This window comes from Zeus faber (genome assembly GCF_960531495.2).
Source record: "Zeus faber genome assembly, chromosome: 20".
In the NCBI taxonomy this organism is placed as follows: domain Eukaryota; kingdom Metazoa; phylum Chordata; class Actinopteri; order Zeiformes; family Zeidae; genus Zeus; species Zeus faber.
This window is the reverse complement of record NC_137207.1, coordinates 22,427,646-22,448,362: the sequence shown is the minus strand read 5'-3', so window position 1 is coordinate 22,448,362 and position 20,717 is coordinate 22,427,646. Positions and strand designations below refer to the sequence as shown.

Below are 20,717 nucleotides of genomic sequence, written 5' to 3'. Positions count from 1 at the left end.
GAGCGGCACGGAGTCATTCCATGAGACGGGAGCCATTTGGCCTTTCCATTTTTTACAGAGTTTCTCACAACAACGAATACTTTTTTTTTTTTTTTTTTTTTGACATCATTTTTGTCGTTTTATATTTGTTAAAACTTCCCCCGAAAACATTTTCCCACCTCAGGCACAAAAGCCTTATTTATTGTCATCCATTGCACATGCATTACTTGTGACGGATGGAAAATGAAATCCTAAAATTGCCAGCCGCACAATAAATACTCAGGGTTAAATTCATTTGCTAATAATTAGCAGTAAATAACATTTCTTTTTTCATAAATATCACAAATAATTTAATTAAAAACTTTCCTCTATTATCAGCGACGGGGTGGATGGGTTACGCACGACAGATCCCGTGAAACAATACAAAACATCAGTAATAAATAATATAGTTTAACAGCTTTTGAATGGAGCTCCCCTGAAGGCTCAAATGATGTCACTTGATCTTTATGACATCAGTTAAAGCGACGGTTCACTCGTTTTGGAGGAGAAACGACACAAATAGATGATAATAATTTGGATGAAAAAGAATGTTTTTTTTTTTTGTTTTATTATATTATTATTATTATTATTATTATTATTTTATTAATATGCGCGCTGTGGGCGGGGAGACGGATCCACTTCTGAAAATTACGATGAAATTGTGACGGCAATACATGATGGGATGCAACTTCCATGACTCTATATATGGACATGAAAAGTTATGAAAATGTTTATGTTTATATTGTAATATGGTTAATAATGTGCTTAAACATGAGTAGTGTTTAGCTCGGCAGGTTATTGTGTGTACACTTCATTTAATGCTGTAAATGTGACTCAAATGGCGCTCCTTCCACGGAATGACTCTACTCGTCGTAAAGTAACGTAGAACACGGAACCCTCCACGTCTCCTGCAGCTGGATGCATTTTTTGTTGGGTCGTCTGGGCGGCGGTGACATCAGAGCGTCGCGAAGCTCAGCGCTCTATGAAGACTGAGAAACCCCCGGGTGTCAAGTCTTTTGTCAACAACAACAACAACGAGGACGACAACGACAACAACAACAAAAGCCCCCGAGGCATCAGTGCCACGGGACTTGAACCTGCGACCCGCCCCCCCCCCCCCCCCCCCTATGTACAGCAGAGAGAGAGACGGTCTCACCCGGGCCGCCCCCCGTGCGCCTCTCATCTCTCACATCCATCGCCGTGTTAAGTTACAGATAGAGAATAAAAATATAAATGATCCATGGAAAACACAGGGAACAGCTCTACTCTAGGAGATATGCTCACGTTAAAGTGCTAAGATATTTAGATTTTTCGGATCAGGCTGCAAGCAAACTGGTATACACATGAGCACACAGGCCCTGCCCCGCAGGACGTGGAGGCTTCCACAGAAATGACTGAAACCACCTTGAGTCAAACAAAACAGAAACATCTTTTTTTCAAAAACGAGGGCTTTCCGAGTCACACCCTGGCGCGTGAAACACCCTTTGTTGAACGTTTCGCTGTGCTTTAGCTTCGTTCGCCCCCCCCCCCAAAAAAACCCAAAAAACCCAAAACACGCTCGCACCCAGAACACGCCTTAAGCCCGGACCCGTCCGTCCGGCTCCCGCCCCTGAAAACCGACTAAACATCTACGACAGACGAGTTTGCCTGTAAATCAAATATAAGAAAAAAACGGAAAACTCCAAAGCAGGTTAATCTCCAGGGCGTGTGATATACCAAAATAGAGGAGCACAGGTGACAAAAATCTCTGATCGCCCATTCCTGTTTCTTCTTCTTCTTCTTCTTCTTCTTCTTCTTTTTATTTATTTATCTTTATTTATAAATCTTTGTAATGCTGAGTCACACCACCCACCCCCGTTCTCACCTCGTGAGAAGACCAAACACGCGGAGCCGCACCGCGGGATGAAACGGCGACACGGAACGGGTTGCAACCGGAGGTGGGAGAAGAGACGGCGTCCCGAGTCACCGGCGGGTCGGGCCACCCCGCCGTCCACCCCCGCGCGTCCCCGGGGCGCAGGGTCGGTGACTCCGCAGAGTTCGGCCCCGTCCTTTCCCGGCTTCTCTGACGCGAGCGCGGCGTCTGGTTTCCCGCGACGCAGCGCCCGGGTTTGGGCGCCGCCCAAATCGCCGCGGGAATCAAATCTTGCTGTTCTCCAGGTGGGAGTCGATGTGCTTGATGAGGGCATCATCGGGGTAGCCCACGGGGAAGATGAGCTGGCACAGCGGGCAGCTCCGCATGTCGCTCTCCTCCGTCTCCATCCAGAGCTGCGGAGGAACGGCAGAGGGGGACAACCGTCAGACATCCGGCGCCCACAATCACACACCGCAACATTTTAAGGCTGGAAGATTACGAGCACGTGGTGCTCAGTAACGGCTACGATCTTCTAATGTGTCTGCTGTAGGGTCGCGGCTGATACGGGAGAAGAGAATGTTCATTTAGTGATCAATTCCCGGCGTGACCGAGGTGTGAACGGCACACGGTACATGAATAAATACAGCAACATTTCTGGTGAATGGACTTTGGCAGAATCAAAAACTGAGAAACTGTTTCAAAAAGCTGTGCATCGGTGCATCTGGGTTACGATTTACCGCCCATCCTGATCCACATTTCATGCTCCACGTCACTCACGTTGATTGACGGCCAGGACTGAGCGTGCTCTGCGGACAGAAAGCCCGGCGTGTGGCAGCTGAGGGTGTTCGGCCGCTGGGGGATGGGGAAGGCCGAGCACGAGGCGGGGCCCCTCATGACGCCGCCGGGCACGGCGGACGAGGGGATCCCCAGCGTGTGCGGCGGGCTGATGGGGTGCGGGCAGGTCCACTCCTCCTCGTCCTCGGACGACTGCGGCGGGCGGGGCGCGGGCGTGGACGGAGGCGGCGGCTCGAAGCGCAGGTGGGAGATCTCGGACAGTGGGAAGGGCATCTCCCTGGGGTGGAGGCCCCCGTCGCCGCCGTGGTGCGGGGACGGGGGGCCTCCGCGCTGGGGCTGCTGCTTGGGGTAGCCCTCCACGTAGGGCCGGGGTTTGGGCAGGGTGGAGACGGGGTCCAGGGTGAAGCGGGGCGGGCGCTGGTAGGCCGAGGGGTCCGCCACCTCCGAGTAGCTGCGGCGGCCCTGGAAGCTGGCCCTGAGGTGGTGGCTGGGCGGCCGGCAGGAGTAGGAGGCCGGCCCGTTGGCGACGTCCAGCAGCGGCGAGCGGCGGTGCATGTCCGGGGAGAGGCGCTGCGGCGCCGGGGAGCGTCTCTGAGCGATGGGGGAGTGGTGCGGGGGAGGAGGGGGAGCCACCGGGGAGTGGCGCTGTGGGATGGGCGAGTGGCGCGGGGACGCCGGGGAGTGGCGCTGGTGGTGGATGGGGGAGTGGCGCTGGACTGAGGGGAGAAGGAGGCAGGTTAAAAACAGCAGCTTTGACTCCAACCGGACGCACCCACACAGGGACCAATTACATTTATCACATCGACATTTATTCACTGATCTGACAATCAAAGCAGACGTCGACCACCGGAGCAGCCTGGAATTTAAGTGCATGATAACGCACAATAAAAATAGTATATATATATATTTTTTTGTAAGTTATTATTGCTCATATGTTGTTAGTGCATTATGTCAAAATAACTTAAAACGAGTCTGCATCCACAAAGACAAGAACGGACCAATTAGGACGGAACGTGGGGACTTTGTGGACCGTGGGGAAACCATATTAAAATTGGGCCATATTGTCTTAAGTACTTCCACAAAGACGGGTCGTGCACCTCGGCCTCGCTGCTGATAGAGCTTTAAAGCACCAAACGGAGACGGAGGTGCCGCGCCTTCAGATTGGGCGCCCCCACTCTTTGGTGTGATGGACGCATCGCAGGCGTTAAACACCCCGTTTAGGCTTCCGCAAAACGGTTAAGAAAAAAAACAAAAAAAAACACTGCGAGCGCTGGTTCTGTTTTTTTTGTTTTTTTGTTTTTTTTTAATCCCACCACGCGAAGGATAAAAGCAACGCAAGGTTTTATTTAATCCACGACCTGACGCCCCTTTGCTGTATTAGATGTATAATAAGGGTATAATCGGAAAAGAAAACACCAAAAGTGTAGTGCCTGTGTAGATCAATAAACACTGATGACTTCTACTTATGTACCAAAAACCCACGCGCACACACCATACCGAGCGTTTCTTTGAATTACAGAATAATATTTTGGATGCAAAGCAGCTGGAACGTGTCCTCCTTAAGTCACCACTTCAATGTTGAGCTCCGCTCGCCATATCGAAGAGGAAGCATCATTTATGGGCGTGTGGTTAGGGCGTTGAGAAGAGACACCAGTCTATTGTACCTTCTCACACTCTCTAACTAGGCCCTGACAGAGAAAGAGAAGAAACCACCGGTTGGGAGTATCCAACCCAAGCTTCCTCTCGTAGTGAACCCCTCACAGGAACTCGTCGACAACACTCTCTCGACGATTATTTCGGCAATTTCTACGAGGGCCGCCCTCTCCCCGCTGAGCTGGCTTGCTTTGTGGCTCACGGTCGGCCTCAGGGGAGGCGTCACTTATTTATTTTCTTTATTTTATTTTTTACTTCGGTCATTAAGGCACAATACTCATGTTTGCGGATTCAGGTAACGCAAGAAAATGCTTTTTTTTAAATTGTTTTCATTTTTCTGGTGTTGCCGCGTACCGCACGCGTAATATCTATATCAGAGAATGTGATTTTTAACCAAAGCTATAATTATCCAGTGAAGCGGTACCTTGAAAGACAACGCTGTGAATGGAGTAGCCATTGACCATTGCAGTTAGTCCCTCATACACTTTGTAATCATCTTATATAACATGATACTATATATAGCTTGCCGTTATTTTGCTGGGAATGTCGCCACTGTATCGACATATTGGAAGCGCGGCGGTGCCGACCTGGGCTGGCCGGCTCCTGTGACGCTCTCAGGATCTCCGTCTGCTTGGCGCTCAGGGCTTGGAGGCGTCCGAGCTCCTCCGTGAGCTCCGTGTAGGCCAGAGCCAAATTCACCCTGGCGAGAGGGAGCGAGGGAGAGAGAGAGAGAGGGAGAGAGAGGGAGAGAGGGAGAGAGATCATATAATCATTATAATTACAGTTCCCCGCTGTCTGCGTGATGATAATAGGACTAACGATTCAATGATATTAATTAAATGGTGCATATTCCTCCACCAGCCAGGTACTACCGATGAAAAAGTCGAACGCCCAGGGAACGTACTTTCCAAGCACTTTTATTGTTGATGCTTGACGGCTCCAGGCGTGTGTGGGTACATACATGGTACACTTGTAAATTTCCCAAGCTCATGATTTTGCATTTTGGTGATTAAGCTCAAAGTGTGAATCAAGCTGTGATTGACCTCAGTTATTTAAACTCAAGAAAGAACAAGAAATTCAGAGACGCAAACACTGCGTTTACGATATTGGGGTTAAGGTAATAATGCGATTAATTCTTTTTTATTAATGCAACGACTGAAAAGTCTGTGTTTTCCCGGCGAGTGGCGTCGCTGGGTTACCTCCAGGAAGTGCTTGCGCCACCGTCCGGGAAAAAAAACCTCCGTCTACAATACTTATAGACCAATACGTCTCCACTTTGGGTTCTCGCGCCCGTCACAGATATCTCACCGTTCTCATCCCGCTCGCCACACCCCACACAGAAGCGCCCTCCCGCCTTCCCAAACCAAAAGCGGGCGCGTCGAGCGGCGGTTGCCCCGGCGCCCGTTGTATAACCGCCGGCGCAAACCCTTTCCGGGTCCGGCACCGGGGCTTTGGCTTTCGGATGCACCGTTTTACGCGCCGCCATCGACGGAGCCCACTGCGGAGGAATCCGGCTCTGTTCCCCGGGCCACGCTGGCGCCTGTTTGGAGCTTAACCCATGACCGGGGAAAGGTGTTTACATGACAGCGGCGACATTGAGAATCCTGCCCCGACCCGACTGTGACCGGCCCACTCAAGCGCGTGCAGCGGCAGCCATCCCCATCCCACGTGGGTAGCCGTTGTTTGTGCTCCTGGCTCCTCCGGCGATCGGCTCGGGGACGTCAGGGAAACGAGCGCTTCCGATCGGGAGACGCTATATTTTTAGGGTGCCAACGGCGGCGCATCATTTAGCAGCATAAAAAAAAAAAAAAAAGATATCACACCGCTCTGTGCGAGACGCGCCACGTCTCTCTCGGGTGGCGGGGGCGTAATGACAATGCATTTCTATTTCCGGAACCGTCAACCATTACTCACCGGTGTTTCTTTTTTTTTTTTTTTTGGTCTTAAACCATGGCAACGAGTTATCCTCGTCCTTAACCGGCTATTTTAAGAGACGCAGCGGGTCGATACGGCGCGAGGCGGATCGCAACCCCAGACACAACTTCCCCACTTCGCCCTTTCAAGCGGATCCCTTCAAACTCCGACTTCTGCCCGACTCGGTTTCCGAAAGGACACGGGCGCTGGTTAAGGCACGAGCCGCAGATCTCCATGGAAACTAACGTTTTATCTCCACCGGGGGGGGGGGGGGGGGGATACATGAACTAACGTGACCAAAATGTGTGTTTTGTTCGGGCGATAACGACAAACCTAATCGTGTGCTTTTCATGTCCACCTTATAATTAATGGATAATATGACAGCAGATAAATACCATTAGAGAAACCCTGCAGGACTGAAAAGCCATTTATCAGCATTTCGGCAGAAAGGGAAACATTTTACAATCAAAAAGCCACACAGGGGATGTGGCTGATGAGTAGTATATGGTTGTTGCCATATATATATTACTGTTGTCTCCAATCTGATAACAGACCTAATCAGACGCTCTAAAACCAATTTAACAAAACCCGTCTCTCTTGATGAGAACCTGACTCAGCTCATTCCTTATTTCGTAGATGGTGGCAGATAAAAAATGTCAGAAAAAAAACAAAAAAAACCCCTCATGCGCACAGTGTGGATTCTAACTGTACGCAGGGACGAGGACGGAGCCGAGAACACCGCGCCTACGCGTCGAATTAAGAGCGGGGTTCCTGCCCACTCCTTAAGTTCGACTTAAGTTCCTGTTTGGGCCACGTCGCGACGACGCTCGGAGGGGAGGAGGGAATTTCTTAAGATAAAAAAAGGGAGAAAAATAAATAATAAAAAAAAATTAAAAGAAAACAGGTTGCGTCCCGTGGCAAAATCAAATTGATCACACCTGTCGAGAGCTATGTTACAACCACCGTATAACCACGGATATGAATAACAAACAACTCATTATGAAGGGTGTGCAGGACGTGCATTCTGTTGAAAGGGGGAAAAAAATTGATACAGAAAAATAAAATAACCGGCGACTCATAAGCAGAGCTCTTATTGGAGCGTCTTGCTATGACTCAGACAGAGATATCAGAACCCCTTCATCTGACCTTTCGACCGACGCCCAAACCAGCCCAAACGCAAGCCCTGGCTTCGGACTTCGTGAAAATCCAGAATAAATCGCTGTGAGCTGGCACCCGGACGTGAAAATGTCGTCACTTAATTCATTTGAAAATACATATATTTTTTTCCACATGAGGGAGAAGGAGAGAGAGGGAGGGAGGGAGAAAGATGTATTCCTATGGCTATAAGACACCTGTAGAGACGTCTCCCTCTGAGTGAACGTGACGACGGGACTGCTCCTTCAGCCATCTCACTGCATACACGCATGAAAGTATGGACATGTACGCGACGAATAAACCTCTTTAATCTTGAATGGCCTCCGGGGAGCGACGGAAGATTCATGTCGGTGAATCGATCAGGCACGCGTGTGCGCCGAGCCCGACCTCGGATCAGGCTTTAGACACAGCAGACTCCCCGCAGCTGCCGGCGGGGCCCCGAGCGACGGAGCTCCCCTCTTTCCCTGCGCCGCCACCGCCGCCGCCGGCGGGAGCGGAGCTTTCCTTGGACGCGGGCCGGCGACGACAGCAGTAGCAAACGCGCAAAATGTACTCGCTCGCTTTAGGCCTTTTGAAGAAAAAAAACAAAAACAAAAAAAAACGACAAGCTATTCAATCCCCCGGAGGGGAGGCTGGGTGGTGGTTGAGGGGTGGGGGTCCCAGGGGACAGGTGTGAAGCAGCCATCAGATAGCGGTGAGGACTCTTCACACCCTGTCGCTCGCTCCGCTTCTGCTTTTCTGGATTCGGACGGGTTTTCGCGGGGCGCCCGAGCTGTCAAGCGGTCCCCGCGCCGGGCCCCCAGTTCCCCGGCACACCCGATGACAGGAGGCCAAGAGGGGGCCGCGGTAACCGAGGGGAAGTGTGAAAACACTTCCCCTCGGTTACCGCGTGACAGCGGGGCTTTTTTTTTTTTTTTTTTTTTAAGTCGCTGTGCCTGGTTCAAGGTTTAGGTTTGGAAAGACTTTAATGCAGAAATGTAGTGGAAAGCAGTGATAATGAAAGAAGTGCTACCCTTACTAAGTACCTAAACTTAAATACTTCAAATATTTAAAGTAGAATCATTAATGAGAGAATTGAGCCAATTATGCCGCATAGATTGCTACTGCATCTTTTTTCTGCAGATGAGTGCTCAAAATATAACAGTAAATAAAAACAGTATAGATTGTGTCATAGTAATTTACAAAGATATAAAAATATAAATATAGATCCAGATTTTTTATTTTTTTATTTATTTTAACATAAAAACATGATTGTGTTAGAAATATAGTAGAGTACAAAGTTTAGATATTTGCTTTGAAAGTGTAATGGAGTAAAAGTGCAAGTGTCCAAAACAGAATAAACTTAATTCAAATACTTGAAAATGTACGAAGGTACAGTAACATTAAAGTCCTTGTACTTTGATCCTTTCGACCATTGGAAATCACAATATGAATTTCGCGTGTTCTCATTTTTTTTTTTTTTTGGTCAGTGGCTCTAATCCTGCCTTGAGACAAAGGATGCAATGTATTATTTGGAAAAAGGGACACCCTGATATAAGTATATGATATTGGTCGGACACCAGGATACAACAGGGTCTTATATCTGATAATGCAAATAATATTGCAAAATAGAAAGAAATCTGAAATGGTCACATATCAAACATGTGTGATAATAGAAAGTACATTCTACGGTGCTCATTCTGGAAATTTAAGAACTTTCAAGTACTCTTTTAAGCACTATTTTTTTTTCCATTTTCAAGGACTTCAATGCAAAACAAATAATATATTATTAATATTAATCTTGATGTCAGCTACAATTATTAAGTTAAATGTAAATTAACTTTAATTTACATTTCCCATGTATAGTTTATGTCGTAAAAGCGATCCTGGAAAAGTGTCTTTATATGTATATGTGTTTCGATTTTCTATATATAGAAATCTGAAAACTTTACCCCAAACCCCAATGAGACTCCAGCACAGAGGAGGGCTTCGTTCCGGTCATCAAAAATCCTTGCGGTTTTATTTTTGGGGAGGGCCCAGGAGGTCAAACACCGGATCACTCAATTATTCATGAAAAATGGAATGGCGGCGCTCGATTTAGTCTGGCTGTGGCACAGCGTCTTTAAATATAGAGAGAGAGGTAGAAGTTAATTGAACCAACGACGAGGGGGAAATAAGGACATTTCCACAGTAACGGGAGACGCACTCCCAACCTGCCACGCAAGCCTGGTAAACGGCAGAAAAAACATCTGGAAAAATATCTCCCGCCTGTCGTCACTGAATATGTTGCACATTTTCCGCTCTCACTCGACGACCATCCCGCTACAACGATTTCTGGTACAAGGGCTCGTCTACGATTTTGTGTGTGTTTTACAAAAAGACGATGCAATTACAAGAAAGAAAGGCAAAGCACAGAAAACAGGCCTAGCGGGCCTTCTGTTGACTAAAACCAAGAGGAAAAAGCTGATTTACTTTCACTTCACAACCCACCGAAACCCGACTGGGGTTGTCGCTGTGTGTGGGGGCGGCACTTGCCGACGTCGGTGTTTTTTTTTTATTTTTTTAATTTTTTTTAATTTTCTTTCTTTCTTCCAATCTGCAACTCCTCACATAGAGTCATGGAACCCACAGAAAACTGGAAAGGAGAATGAGGGATGAGGGATGAACTTTGCTGTTTTTTTTGTTTTTTTTTTAAAGCGCAATCAATGATGCATGCGGTTTCCATTCTTCACTCTAAGCTGGAAAGACAAAAAAAACAACCTTTCTTCAACCACCAGAATGTGCATTTGTTAATAGACGTGTGTGTTTCGGTTTGATGCCGATTTGTTTTGTGTATTGTTATTGTATAGAATTGTATATTTTATTTTTGGGCAAAGAGATAATTCATTATTTTTAGGTTATATCTGTTGTTTATCACCAGGTTTAGTGTATATTGCAATATTGTACTGTGTGTTTATGTAAACGGTTTATTGTATATTCTCCAATTTTTGCATGTATTGCTTTTTCATTTTTTTTCATTTGTATTTTATTTTAATTGTATTTTCTTTTTTTTACATTGTTATTATTTTGCTTCCGTTTTGATGAGAGTTGCTGAGACCATTGCAGTTTCACATGAGGATGAATAAAGTGTCCATCTATCTATCTATCTATCTATCTATCTATCTATCTATCTATCTGTCTATCTATCTATCTATCTATCTGTCTGTCTGTCTGTCAATCTCTTCTAGTTAATAATAAGTTAGTGTATATTGCCAGTTATTCTTGCTTTTATGTTGATTTTTAGGCTTTATTTTTTATTTTGTTTTGTTTTTGGTAATTCTAGGTTTTCACTTATTTTTTATTCTTTATTATTTATCTTGTCTTCTTATATTTGGGTTTATTGTACATTCTCTATCCTCAAATTCATCTTCAGTTTTACTCTTTAGTATTTACAGTTATTTCAAGTGATCGTCAGGTTTATTTTTTGTTTGCATGTTGCCATTTTCTCATATAATTTGTGTTCTTATTATGTTGTTATTATTATTGCCTTTATTTGATGTGAGATTCCAAAATTTCCTCCGGGAATAAATCATCTATCTGTCTGTCTGTCTGTCTGTCTGTCTATCTATCTATCTATGAAGACTGGAGCCTACCTGCTAACCATCACTCTGTACTGTAAACTCTAAACTACCACTTGGAAAGAGCACCGACGCGGAGTGACACAGCCGCACATAGATGGTCTCAAAATAGACGAGGCACAAACTGGATTTTTATTTTGTTTCGGATTTTCTAAGTCTTGTTTTTCCTTTACTTCCAAAAAAACATCTTGCTTCAGAGACTTCTATGCCGGTTTTAGATGATGTTGTATGCAGATATTATGTGATATAGGAGACCTAATCACTTTCACACTATTAGATTGTTTCCAGGTCTCTGAGATCTTTGGTAAGAACTTGTTAAAAAAAAAAAAAAAAAAAAGGTAAAATTAAATTAAATAAAAATTAATTGCCCACATACTGTATGTAAATGCAAAGCGAGAAGTTTTGTTTGCACTTCCAATGAGCCTACACTGCCCCCTATCGCTCATTTCAACCTCTCACCTCTTGTTCTGTATCGACAGCAGAAACAGCATTGCAAAATAATAGGGAATAAAAAATAGTAAAATAAATGTGTCAGCAGGAAAAAAACAAAACAAAACAAAACAAAACAAAAAAAAACAACGATCTCATCAGAAAACACCCGTACTGTACAGACAGGCTGGTGTAGCTGTGGATTAATTCAGGCCCGGGCCCGGCGGGCGGAGGAGAGGGAGGAGACGTTACCTCATTCCCCCGAGGATCCTTCCTCTCTTCTCTCGTGTCTCATCACTCCATCTCCCCTGCCACAGTCCTCTCCACCATCCTCCTCCCCGTCACATTCACTACCATCCTTCCTTTTTCTCGCCTTCTTTCCTCCCTCTTCGATATTTCCCTTGGTTGCGTCCTCCATCTTTCCCTTCTCCTACCTTCCCCCTTTCCTTCCTCTCTGAATTTATTCTCTACTTCTCCCCTTTCTCCATTGGTTCTTTCCTCACACCTTCCTTGCGTTCTTCTTATCTCCATTCCGTCCTTCCTTTCGTCCTTCTTTCTTTCATTCCATCATTCCTTCTTTTCTTCCTTCCGACCTTCCCTCCATTCTACCTTCCTTCTATCCTTCTTTCCTTCCCTCCATTCCTCCTCCCATCCGTCTTTCTTTCCTCCCATTCTTCCCACCATTTTCCCTCCCTCCCTCCCTCCCACCCATTGTGTCCCCTCCCCCGGACCAGCGGTCCAGCGTTTGTCACTTACTGCTCATCTCCAACCTTCTTTATCCACTCCACATCGCACTGCTCACACGACGAAGTCATTTCCTGCCGAAGTAGAGCGTGAAATTAGATTAGCATGCAGGTGCTATACTGGACAAAATGTGACAGCGCGAGCCGAACGAGACGCCGTGTTCCAGCAGAACCAGGGGGGAGATCAGGGATGGGGGGCGTGGGTGGGTTCGGGGCAGGTTCAACAGGCCTTTGTCACCGGTGAGTATTACTGTAACTCTGCAACTATGTGTTTGTCTAATGTGCGTGTGTGTGCGTGTGTGTGTGTGTGTGTGTGTGTATCTGTCACAAAATTACACACATCAAAAATTCAACCCTCCCCCTTTTTTTTTTTACGGCATGCCTTTACGAGTTGAGAAGGCATGTGTTTTCGTTTTCTTTTTCGTTTCCCTCTTCTTCTTCATATATGTGACAACGATCATAACAAGTCCACACCATACAGCTTGTTGTGTTTCACTACTCATGCCGTGCTTAAAGAAAACCCCCCCAAAAAAACAAGCAAAGACATTTTGCGGCGATGTTCATGTGCCACCACAGGGCAGAAGGTACAGGACTGCTTATCGTGGTGTCATGATTGATACCGATGTGAGTGGGCATGTGTGAACAATCACAATTTTTGTTTCAATTGAATTCATGCGAAGAGATTGATATTGAGATTGTTTGGCATGGCAAATGGAAACAAAAAATAAAAAAACGTAAGAATGCACCAGAAGAATGTAAATGTTGCAGTGTGTGTGTGTGTATACAAACACAAACACATACACACACACACACACACACACACACACATACATACAGATACATACACATACACAAAATGTGCAGTTAAAAATGTGTATATATACAGATAAGTGTTAATAATGTAGTTTGAAAATAAATGTACCTGTTCACCTATCTGTCCAGCTATCGGTCTATCTATCTGTCTTTGTATCTATCTGTCTATCTATCTCTCACTGACCCCGTCTCTCTGGCTGCTTTGCAGCTGCTCCATCTCCTCCTTGAGTCGCTCGCACTCTGCCTTGATCTCCGCCTCCCGCTGACACGCCCCCTGCGCCTCGTGCCGCGCCCCCTCTAGCTCCGCCTCCAACCGCTGCAGCTTCAGGTCCGAGAGCGCGTCCAAACTGCGGGAGCTTTGGAGCGTCAGGGCCGGACAATCCAGCACTGTGGGCAGAAAGAGGGGGAGGGAGAGGAAGGACGAGAGAAATGAAGGAAGGAAAGAGAGAGCGAGAGAGAGAGAGAGAGAGAGAGAGAGAGAGAGAAGAGAGAGAGAGACGGTTAAAATATAACATACGCACAAACATGCAGTCCAGTTATGTGTTGCTGAGCAATGGAGGTGTATGATTAATACATAAATGGACAGCACGCACGCACGCACGCACGCACGCACGCACGCACGCACGCACGCACGCACGCACGCACTCCTTATATTCCTGCTCTTTGAAAGCCTGTCCAAGAAGAGTCCATGGTCACTGTGCTGACTTCTCTCCATCAGTTTCTTTCTCTACCTGGTACTTTGTTCTGCGTGGGCACCGAGTGATTCAGCTCGACACACACACACACACACACACACACACACACACACACACACACACACACACACACACACACACACACACAGGAAGCAGATATAATGATAAAGCACGGCTAATCCTCTCTCCCCTCTTTCACGGCTGCCTCCTCACAAATACGATCGAGGGTCCGTGCGTGAACACAAATCTCAGTGCACACGCACACTGGCAGCCGTGCTGACACGCACGGAGGATTTCAATACACACACTGCCGCTGTTCCTGCACGGAATCGTGTGCACGCTCACAAACTTTGCCCACGCTCCCTGGCTCGTCAACAAAACTTGAGCACGACACCCCCACAGTGAGTTTCATAGTAAATTAGAAACCTCTACCTCTCTCTCTCCCTGCTCCCTCCCTCCCTCCCTCCCTTTCGTCAGTCAGCCACAGCCTTTAAGAGGTCGGAGGTCAGCGTCCCGCTGACCGCAGGACAGCCGTTGTCATGCATCAGCGACGCAGCCATAATGTCTGGGACACGCATGGCGGCAGCAGGCTGCAGTAAACACCGTGGGACCGGCCCCTCACAAGGTTTTAACCGGCCCCCGAATTAATCCGCCTCGACAGTTCATTCTGACGCGGCCCGGCTCCAGCACTGATCCTTGAGCGTCACTCACACACGGAGCGATCACTCTTGTGTCACCTTGAGTAGAATCTACAGTCGCACTCGATATACGTCGAGCTACCTGAGGTGGTGGTGAAATATCGTCGCGTTATCCCATTAACTTGCCCATTTGTGTGAAAATGGCTCGACTTGACTTTGAGGACGCGCAACAGCCACGGGAATCTGACAAGATTAAGGGCTGAAAACCATTCACCGCCGAGGCAACAGTAATAAGAGCGGCAACACAACAGCCCGGCGTTTCAATGAGGAGTCTGAAGTGGATGGGTCTCCACCATTCCTCCGTGAGAATCCAAACTGTACTGTCTGTCACTGTCGCGATTTGCTGGGGAGCGGATGGCTTCGACCCATCAAGGGCCTTCCAGTTCTGCACGCAACCTGCCGGGGGGCATTCCTCATGGACATGTGACCAAAAGTCCAAACCTCCTGGGCCCTAAATGAGAACCTGTAATAAGGGTGGAAGGTTCAGATAACTCCTAATCAAAGGTGGCGGACTGCCCTTTGACTCTTTTCCCTGTTTTGGTGTAGAATCCATATTCCCCAGCGGCGGGGGAGAATAACTTCATCAAACCCATCCCTGTTTGTTTTTTTTATTTATTACTCGTTTTGACGCTCGCCCTCTAGGACAAAACCTAAATGGTGGAAAAACGACTTGAGACAACAATTTGGGCACTTTGTGAGTATTGTGGATAATTCCACGTCCTCTGTGGTGCCCACTGCGCTATTCCCTGTTCGCTCTCAAAAGCTGAGTTAAGATTTGTGCTGGTTGCTATTATATCAACACTGTGATATGAGGCGAGATTTCATCTGGGATTATGGTTATCATAATATTTTGACATCATTAAACGCTGTCTTTAAGCCAGCATCACAGTAAAGTAACGCGGTTTTCTGAACTTTCTAGACTGTTCTAGCGGTTCAAACCAACGCCATGATATCCACATTACTATGGCTATCTGATGAAAGAAATATGATCTCACATAATGATATCAAATAATCTATATCAAAAATGTATTTGACAAAAAAATGGTGATATTTGAACTTGCCAATATCGCGTGCCAATATCGAGTGTGTTCGAACATCAGACGACTCTATTGCAGGTGAGCAACGGCCCACAGGCTCAAAAATCACATTTATGCCAAACCGAAGCCCATTCGGGTGTAAAGTGCCGTCGCTAAGACTCACTGTGTGTCTCCGGGCCGGCGTGCAGCTGCAGGTACTGCATGTCTTTGCTGTGCAGCTGTGTGCTGAGCTTCTGCAGGGAGCTGTCCCTCTGTCGAAGGGCCGACTCCAAGCCCATGATGCGCTCCACGTGCTTCTCCACCAAGCTGGTCTTCAGAGTGCAAGGTCAGAAACAGGCGAGACGTCATACACGCACTCCACGTTCGAGGAATTCTGCAGATACACAAGCTATGGCCCCAACTGTCAGTTATTTTCTCTATCGAGTCATCGGGAAAATAATTTTCCCGATGAATCGATTGGTTGTTTTGTCCGTGAAAAATGTCGATCGCTGTTTCCACAACCCAAAGATATTCAGTTTACTGTCATACAGAACATAAATAAAACTGAAAATATTCACATTTAAAAGCTGTAATCAGAAATCTTCTAAAAAAAATGACTGAGGATAATTAATCGATTAGCAAAATAGTTGGCGATAAATTTAACAGTTGGCAACTAATCGATTAATCGACTAACCATCACAGCTCTAACACAAACACAAACACACACACACACACACACACACAGCCCCGGGGCAGCTGGTAGCCAGGAAGGGAAAGGGGAAAGGGTCAACGCGGTGCAGTAAGTGGATTGGAGTCATTTAAATTGTCCGGACGAACGGCAAGGAAACTTGAGGTGACATTGAAACATCCATCATTCCCTGGCAGGTGCCGATCCCCGCTCCTTTTGCTCCGCTAATCCTTTAATCAGTTGGCCCGCAGGAAATTGCCGAGGCAGCTTGATTTTGGCCGCCCGATGGACTTCCCTGCGAGATGAGATGGTTTACCGTCGCCACGGGGTTCAGGCCGAGGGGGGAGGGGGAGGGGGCAGGGAGCCAAACAGTTCAGTCAGGGGAAAAGGAACAACACACGGTGCTGCGTCTGGATCATCTGCGATGTGGATCCCGTCCAATACTTCACGTCGGGGAGTGTTACGTTCCAAAATGAGACAAACTAATGCATCCTGTGTGGAAAGAATATCTATAAATAAAAACGCTTTTTGCTGAGAACAGTCTTTGGTTGATGATAACGTCGGAGTCGGGATCTTAATTGATTTAGAAATAGTACACAACACTAGAGCGAGGATCTTATTCCTCAAAATGGCCGCAGTTTGCGGAGATAAAAATCTCCAACTGCAGCCGGGTGGAGGAGGCAGGAGCCTGGTCGAGCGTTAAACTCCTTTTATTCAACCGTTTGCCTGTTTGGAAACCGGTCTGCCAAGCATTAAAGATAGATAGGTGATTGAGTTTGCTAAATCTATGTCCTCTTTCCCCAGTTAAGCATTGAGAAAAGTCTAAACCAGCCAGCGCAGCGGTCCTGGTGCGACTACCCCTCGGAGCGGAGAGAGGGCTTTTTGATTTGAAGAAGTGTCAGCTCAGTCAAAGAGAATGTCTGAGCAAATCACTTTGTTTTTAAATGATGGTCGGGCCCGAGTGTATCTCCTCGGTTCATTGCCGATACTCTGGGCGAAAAGAAGGCTTTTTAATTTCCAATGGTGGGAATAGAGGGTAATGTTGCGTTAGGGTGGACCGGTTGCATAATACACAGTATGAATTTCACAATACAAACTGTGGTGAAATACCCTTGAAGGCATTTGTAACGGATACCAACGCTTCATTAATTCTACACTATTTTGGCGGATCAATAGAGCGGCACCTAAAAAAATAAAAAATTACATTTTTTTTTTTTAAACCATGGGTGGTGTCGGGGCCTGTAAAATATTTTCAAAAGGTACTCTGGCTAACCACAGAAGATGGAAAAAAACACCTTCCATCCCGGAGACACGCTGGGCCAAATGGAAAACTGATCGGGAAATCCGAAACGAAAATAGATGTTACTGGAGTTCCCGCGCGACTCATTGATTCCTGTCCTTCCCCTGTCATCTACCAAGAGGGTTAGTTGGTGCAGACTGTACAAACTGTAACAACATAGTAAATACAAAAGATACACAATAATATATAATTATTTATATTTATAATTCATATCCATATCAATAACCTATGCCGTGCATAGTCACATTTATAAATATTTTTATTTATTTGACTATTTCGGCATTGTATTTTTGGGCTATTTCTGTGTATTTGGCTGTTTTTGTTTTGTTTTTACTTTTTATTCTATCTATATTTTATTTTATTTCTGTAGAAACGCACCGATAACCATGTGATAGATAGTGGGAAAATCAGGTCTGAATGCCCACCAGGCATTTTCATATTCAACAACAGTATGCAAATATGTATAGCGTTGAAATGCTGCAGTGGTTGAATTTGTTGAATAACCAATGTCATTCTGAGCAGCATGAGGAAAGTGTGATGCCCTGTCCCCTGACCATCTTATCCAGGTCCCGCTGAAGGTTGCTCTTCTCCATGTGAATCTTCTCGTAGGCCTGGATCACGTCCTCCAACTGCCTCTCTCTGTCTTTCCTCTTCTGGAGCTGAGAGAGCGACAGGGAGCGAGAGCGAGAGAGAGAGAGAGAGAGAGAGAGAGAGACGGGTGAGAAAGATTGAAAGAGACCGATTAGAAGACAGAAGCGCAGAAAGACAAAGGAAAGAAGACGATAAAAAAAATACAAATAAAAAAAAAGTAAGAAGCTTGACATATTTATTTTTCGCTCTTTTGTCACTTTTCAAAATGTTTAATGTGCGTGTGTGTGTGTGTGTGTGGGGGGGGGCGGGGGGGGGGGGGGTGATGATGACAACAACATAAAAAAAGTTCCATTGTGAGACTCATCAAATGCTTCTTGCGTAATCATGGAAATGCGGTACACCACGGCACCGACACCTCAGCAAGGGAGGAGCAGACACAGATGAAAACGGGGGAGAAAAATGACGATTGCCCCCGATTGCATTTAACCACGACCCACATGGAGGGTATACAGTATATATATATAAATATATATAAATATATATATATATTTTAAAAATATATAATAAAAAACAAGAATAAAATAAGAAGAACACGCATGGATCCATCCTCCGCGCCTCTTTGAGGGGCTGAGTGTGATAGAAATTTCCCCGTTGTGGGACTAATATCTATCTTTATCTTATCTTATCTTATCTTAGAACGGCAGCGTCAAATATGACAGATCCGCGTGGAGTGACATACGCGCGAAGAATACTTTACAAATGAATAGACTGTCGAGGAAGTGGAGGACAAATCAGAGGGAATGAGATTATGATGAAGGGAGTGCTCGTTTTAAAGCGGGCGGGGAGAGGGGGAAAAAGAACGGCGCGTGAAGCGACCGAACCAAAAAACATCAGAGAGCGGTCGGGAGAGGAGGCCAGGACAAAGAGCGACGGCAGCGCGGCAAGGCTGTGACACTGTGGCAACGGTAACATGGAGGAATGTGAAGGGATTGCTGTACCAGAACGACTGAGCACCCGCGACGGTGGAATTTGTAGCCGCAAGGGAAAATAAAAACGTTGCACGTGCGTATTGGTAAATCCGCCGCTCCGAGTCTCGAATGCAGCTTTATTTTTAGCCCAAAAATGACAAATTCTGCGCGCCCTCGCATTTGCACCTCTGCATATCTCAGCTAAACGTGTAACTAAAGTGATTTGCGCACCATGTTGCACGGTGCCACAGTGCATCACACTGCTGCCTCACAGAAAGGTCCTGGGTTCTATCTCCGCCTGGGGTGCTGTTGGCACCGCCCTCAGGTGGGTTATCTCCCGGTTGGGGGCCCTGTCTGTGTGGAGTTTGCATGTTCTCCCCGTGCTCACACAGGTTTCCTCCATGTTACCTGCTCTCTAATTCGTGCACCGAGGGACAGACGCCCGAAACGAGCACCTTTGATTGGCCAGAAGGGTTCTCTGATCTCTGAACAGGTGATTCTTCAGGTGCACAAATGGCTTTTCTGACACATTTCACTGAGATATGTGTGCGCAAAACTGAGAGCCCGCGGAGCTTGTCCTTTACGAGCAAAAAAACAGCACTTGAGACTCGTAGCGGCAGAACGAAGCAGTTGTAGTTATTAAAAATGTATTTGTGAGAAAATATTCCACAGGTGTTGAACTTTGACATGGATGTGTGAATGCACCATATCCACTGCAGCGACTGGAGCAAAATGTGAGCGTCTGAGTGTCTTAATTTGTGGAATAGGATTTGTGCACCTGCAACAAAGAATTTGAGAAGGTGTAACTGTTGTGTTGTGTTTGTGGGAGATAAAAAAAAGATTTACTGACAAACCTGTGTAACTATTTTCTAGAACTACAAATTCCACTGTCACAGGTGCTCAGTTGTCTTGATACAATAACACCTAAGGGAAGCTTGTCAGCAGCACGGTGACTACTCTGAGGCTACAATAGAGACACTGCAGGCCTGACACCACAAGGGGGGCGAGAGGGCGCTTTGCCCCCTCGGTTGTATTTTCTGCCCCCCTTTTTTTTAAGTTCTATGTACCCTAGAGGGCAACCACCCAGCTGGAATTCGCCACCGGGTCGTGAAAAGGCGGGCCGGACTTTTTTCAGCAGCGAGCTTATATATCAGCGCATATCATCCCCGAGCGCAAATGAGATCCTTGCACGTGGATGAGGAGGAGCCCGGCAGGCATATCAGTGCCGTTGGGTCCACAGCGCAGGAAACGCCTTCAGCGAGAGCGATCCGCTGCCCCCCCCTGTTCACCTTTTGTTCAAAGACAGCAAATAAAAACAGTGTTTTTATTTGTTTCGATGTATTCAATTCCTAACTGAACCAAACACAAAAAGCCCTGTGCTTCCAATGCCGGTCAAGCCCCCCCGCAAATAGCTCTAAAAAAAATACATTTGCTGCCAATCCATCTTTTATGAATGGTTTTCACGGAAAACGGCTCCTACAGGGTATTGTGCAATTGAGACCTATTGACGGCTTTAAAGAGCCTCTAAACCCGGGAGTTTTGGTTTCTCCCGCCTCCTCTTCTTGTTTAAAACGTGCTCCAAAAGCAGGCGGGGCTCTATGTGGGTGGGCGTGGGCAACTGGTATTAGGCCACGCCACTTTTATATTCCCTCTTTGTTACACGCAACACGACTCAACAGCCCCCCCAGCGCAAAGTGCCGTTACTAATGTTGAATAAGTTGAGCGGTGTGTTATGCTGAGCTGTAGGGGGCGGAGCCTAAAAAAATCCAACCAATAGGGAAATTAGCATTTTA

The 20,717-nt window shown here is 46.5% G+C and overlaps 1 protein-coding gene across 1 annotated transcript in view; it reads right to left on the bottom strand.

Moving 5' to 3' along the window:
* Positions 1-2,154: 2,154 nt before the first annotated feature.
* tbkbp1 (TBK1 binding protein 1) overlaps positions 2,155-20,717 on the bottom strand; it is a gene marked incomplete at both ends in the record, with an annotated part of 30,122 nt that continues 11,559 nt past the window's right edge. Inside the window, 7 exons of the mRNA XM_080020859.1 lie at positions 2,155-2,283; positions 2,648-3,381; positions 4,906-5,018; positions 12,169-12,230; positions 13,153-13,355; positions 15,562-15,709; positions 17,920-18,024. Of these exons, the coding sequence (XP_079876985.1) occupies positions 2,155-2,283; positions 2,648-3,381; positions 4,906-5,018; positions 12,169-12,230; positions 13,153-13,355; positions 15,562-15,709; positions 17,920-18,024 (1,494 nt within the window). The remainder of the gene's footprint in view (positions 2,284-2,647; positions 3,382-4,905; positions 5,019-12,168; positions 12,231-13,152; positions 13,356-15,561; positions 15,710-17,919; positions 18,025-20,717) is intronic.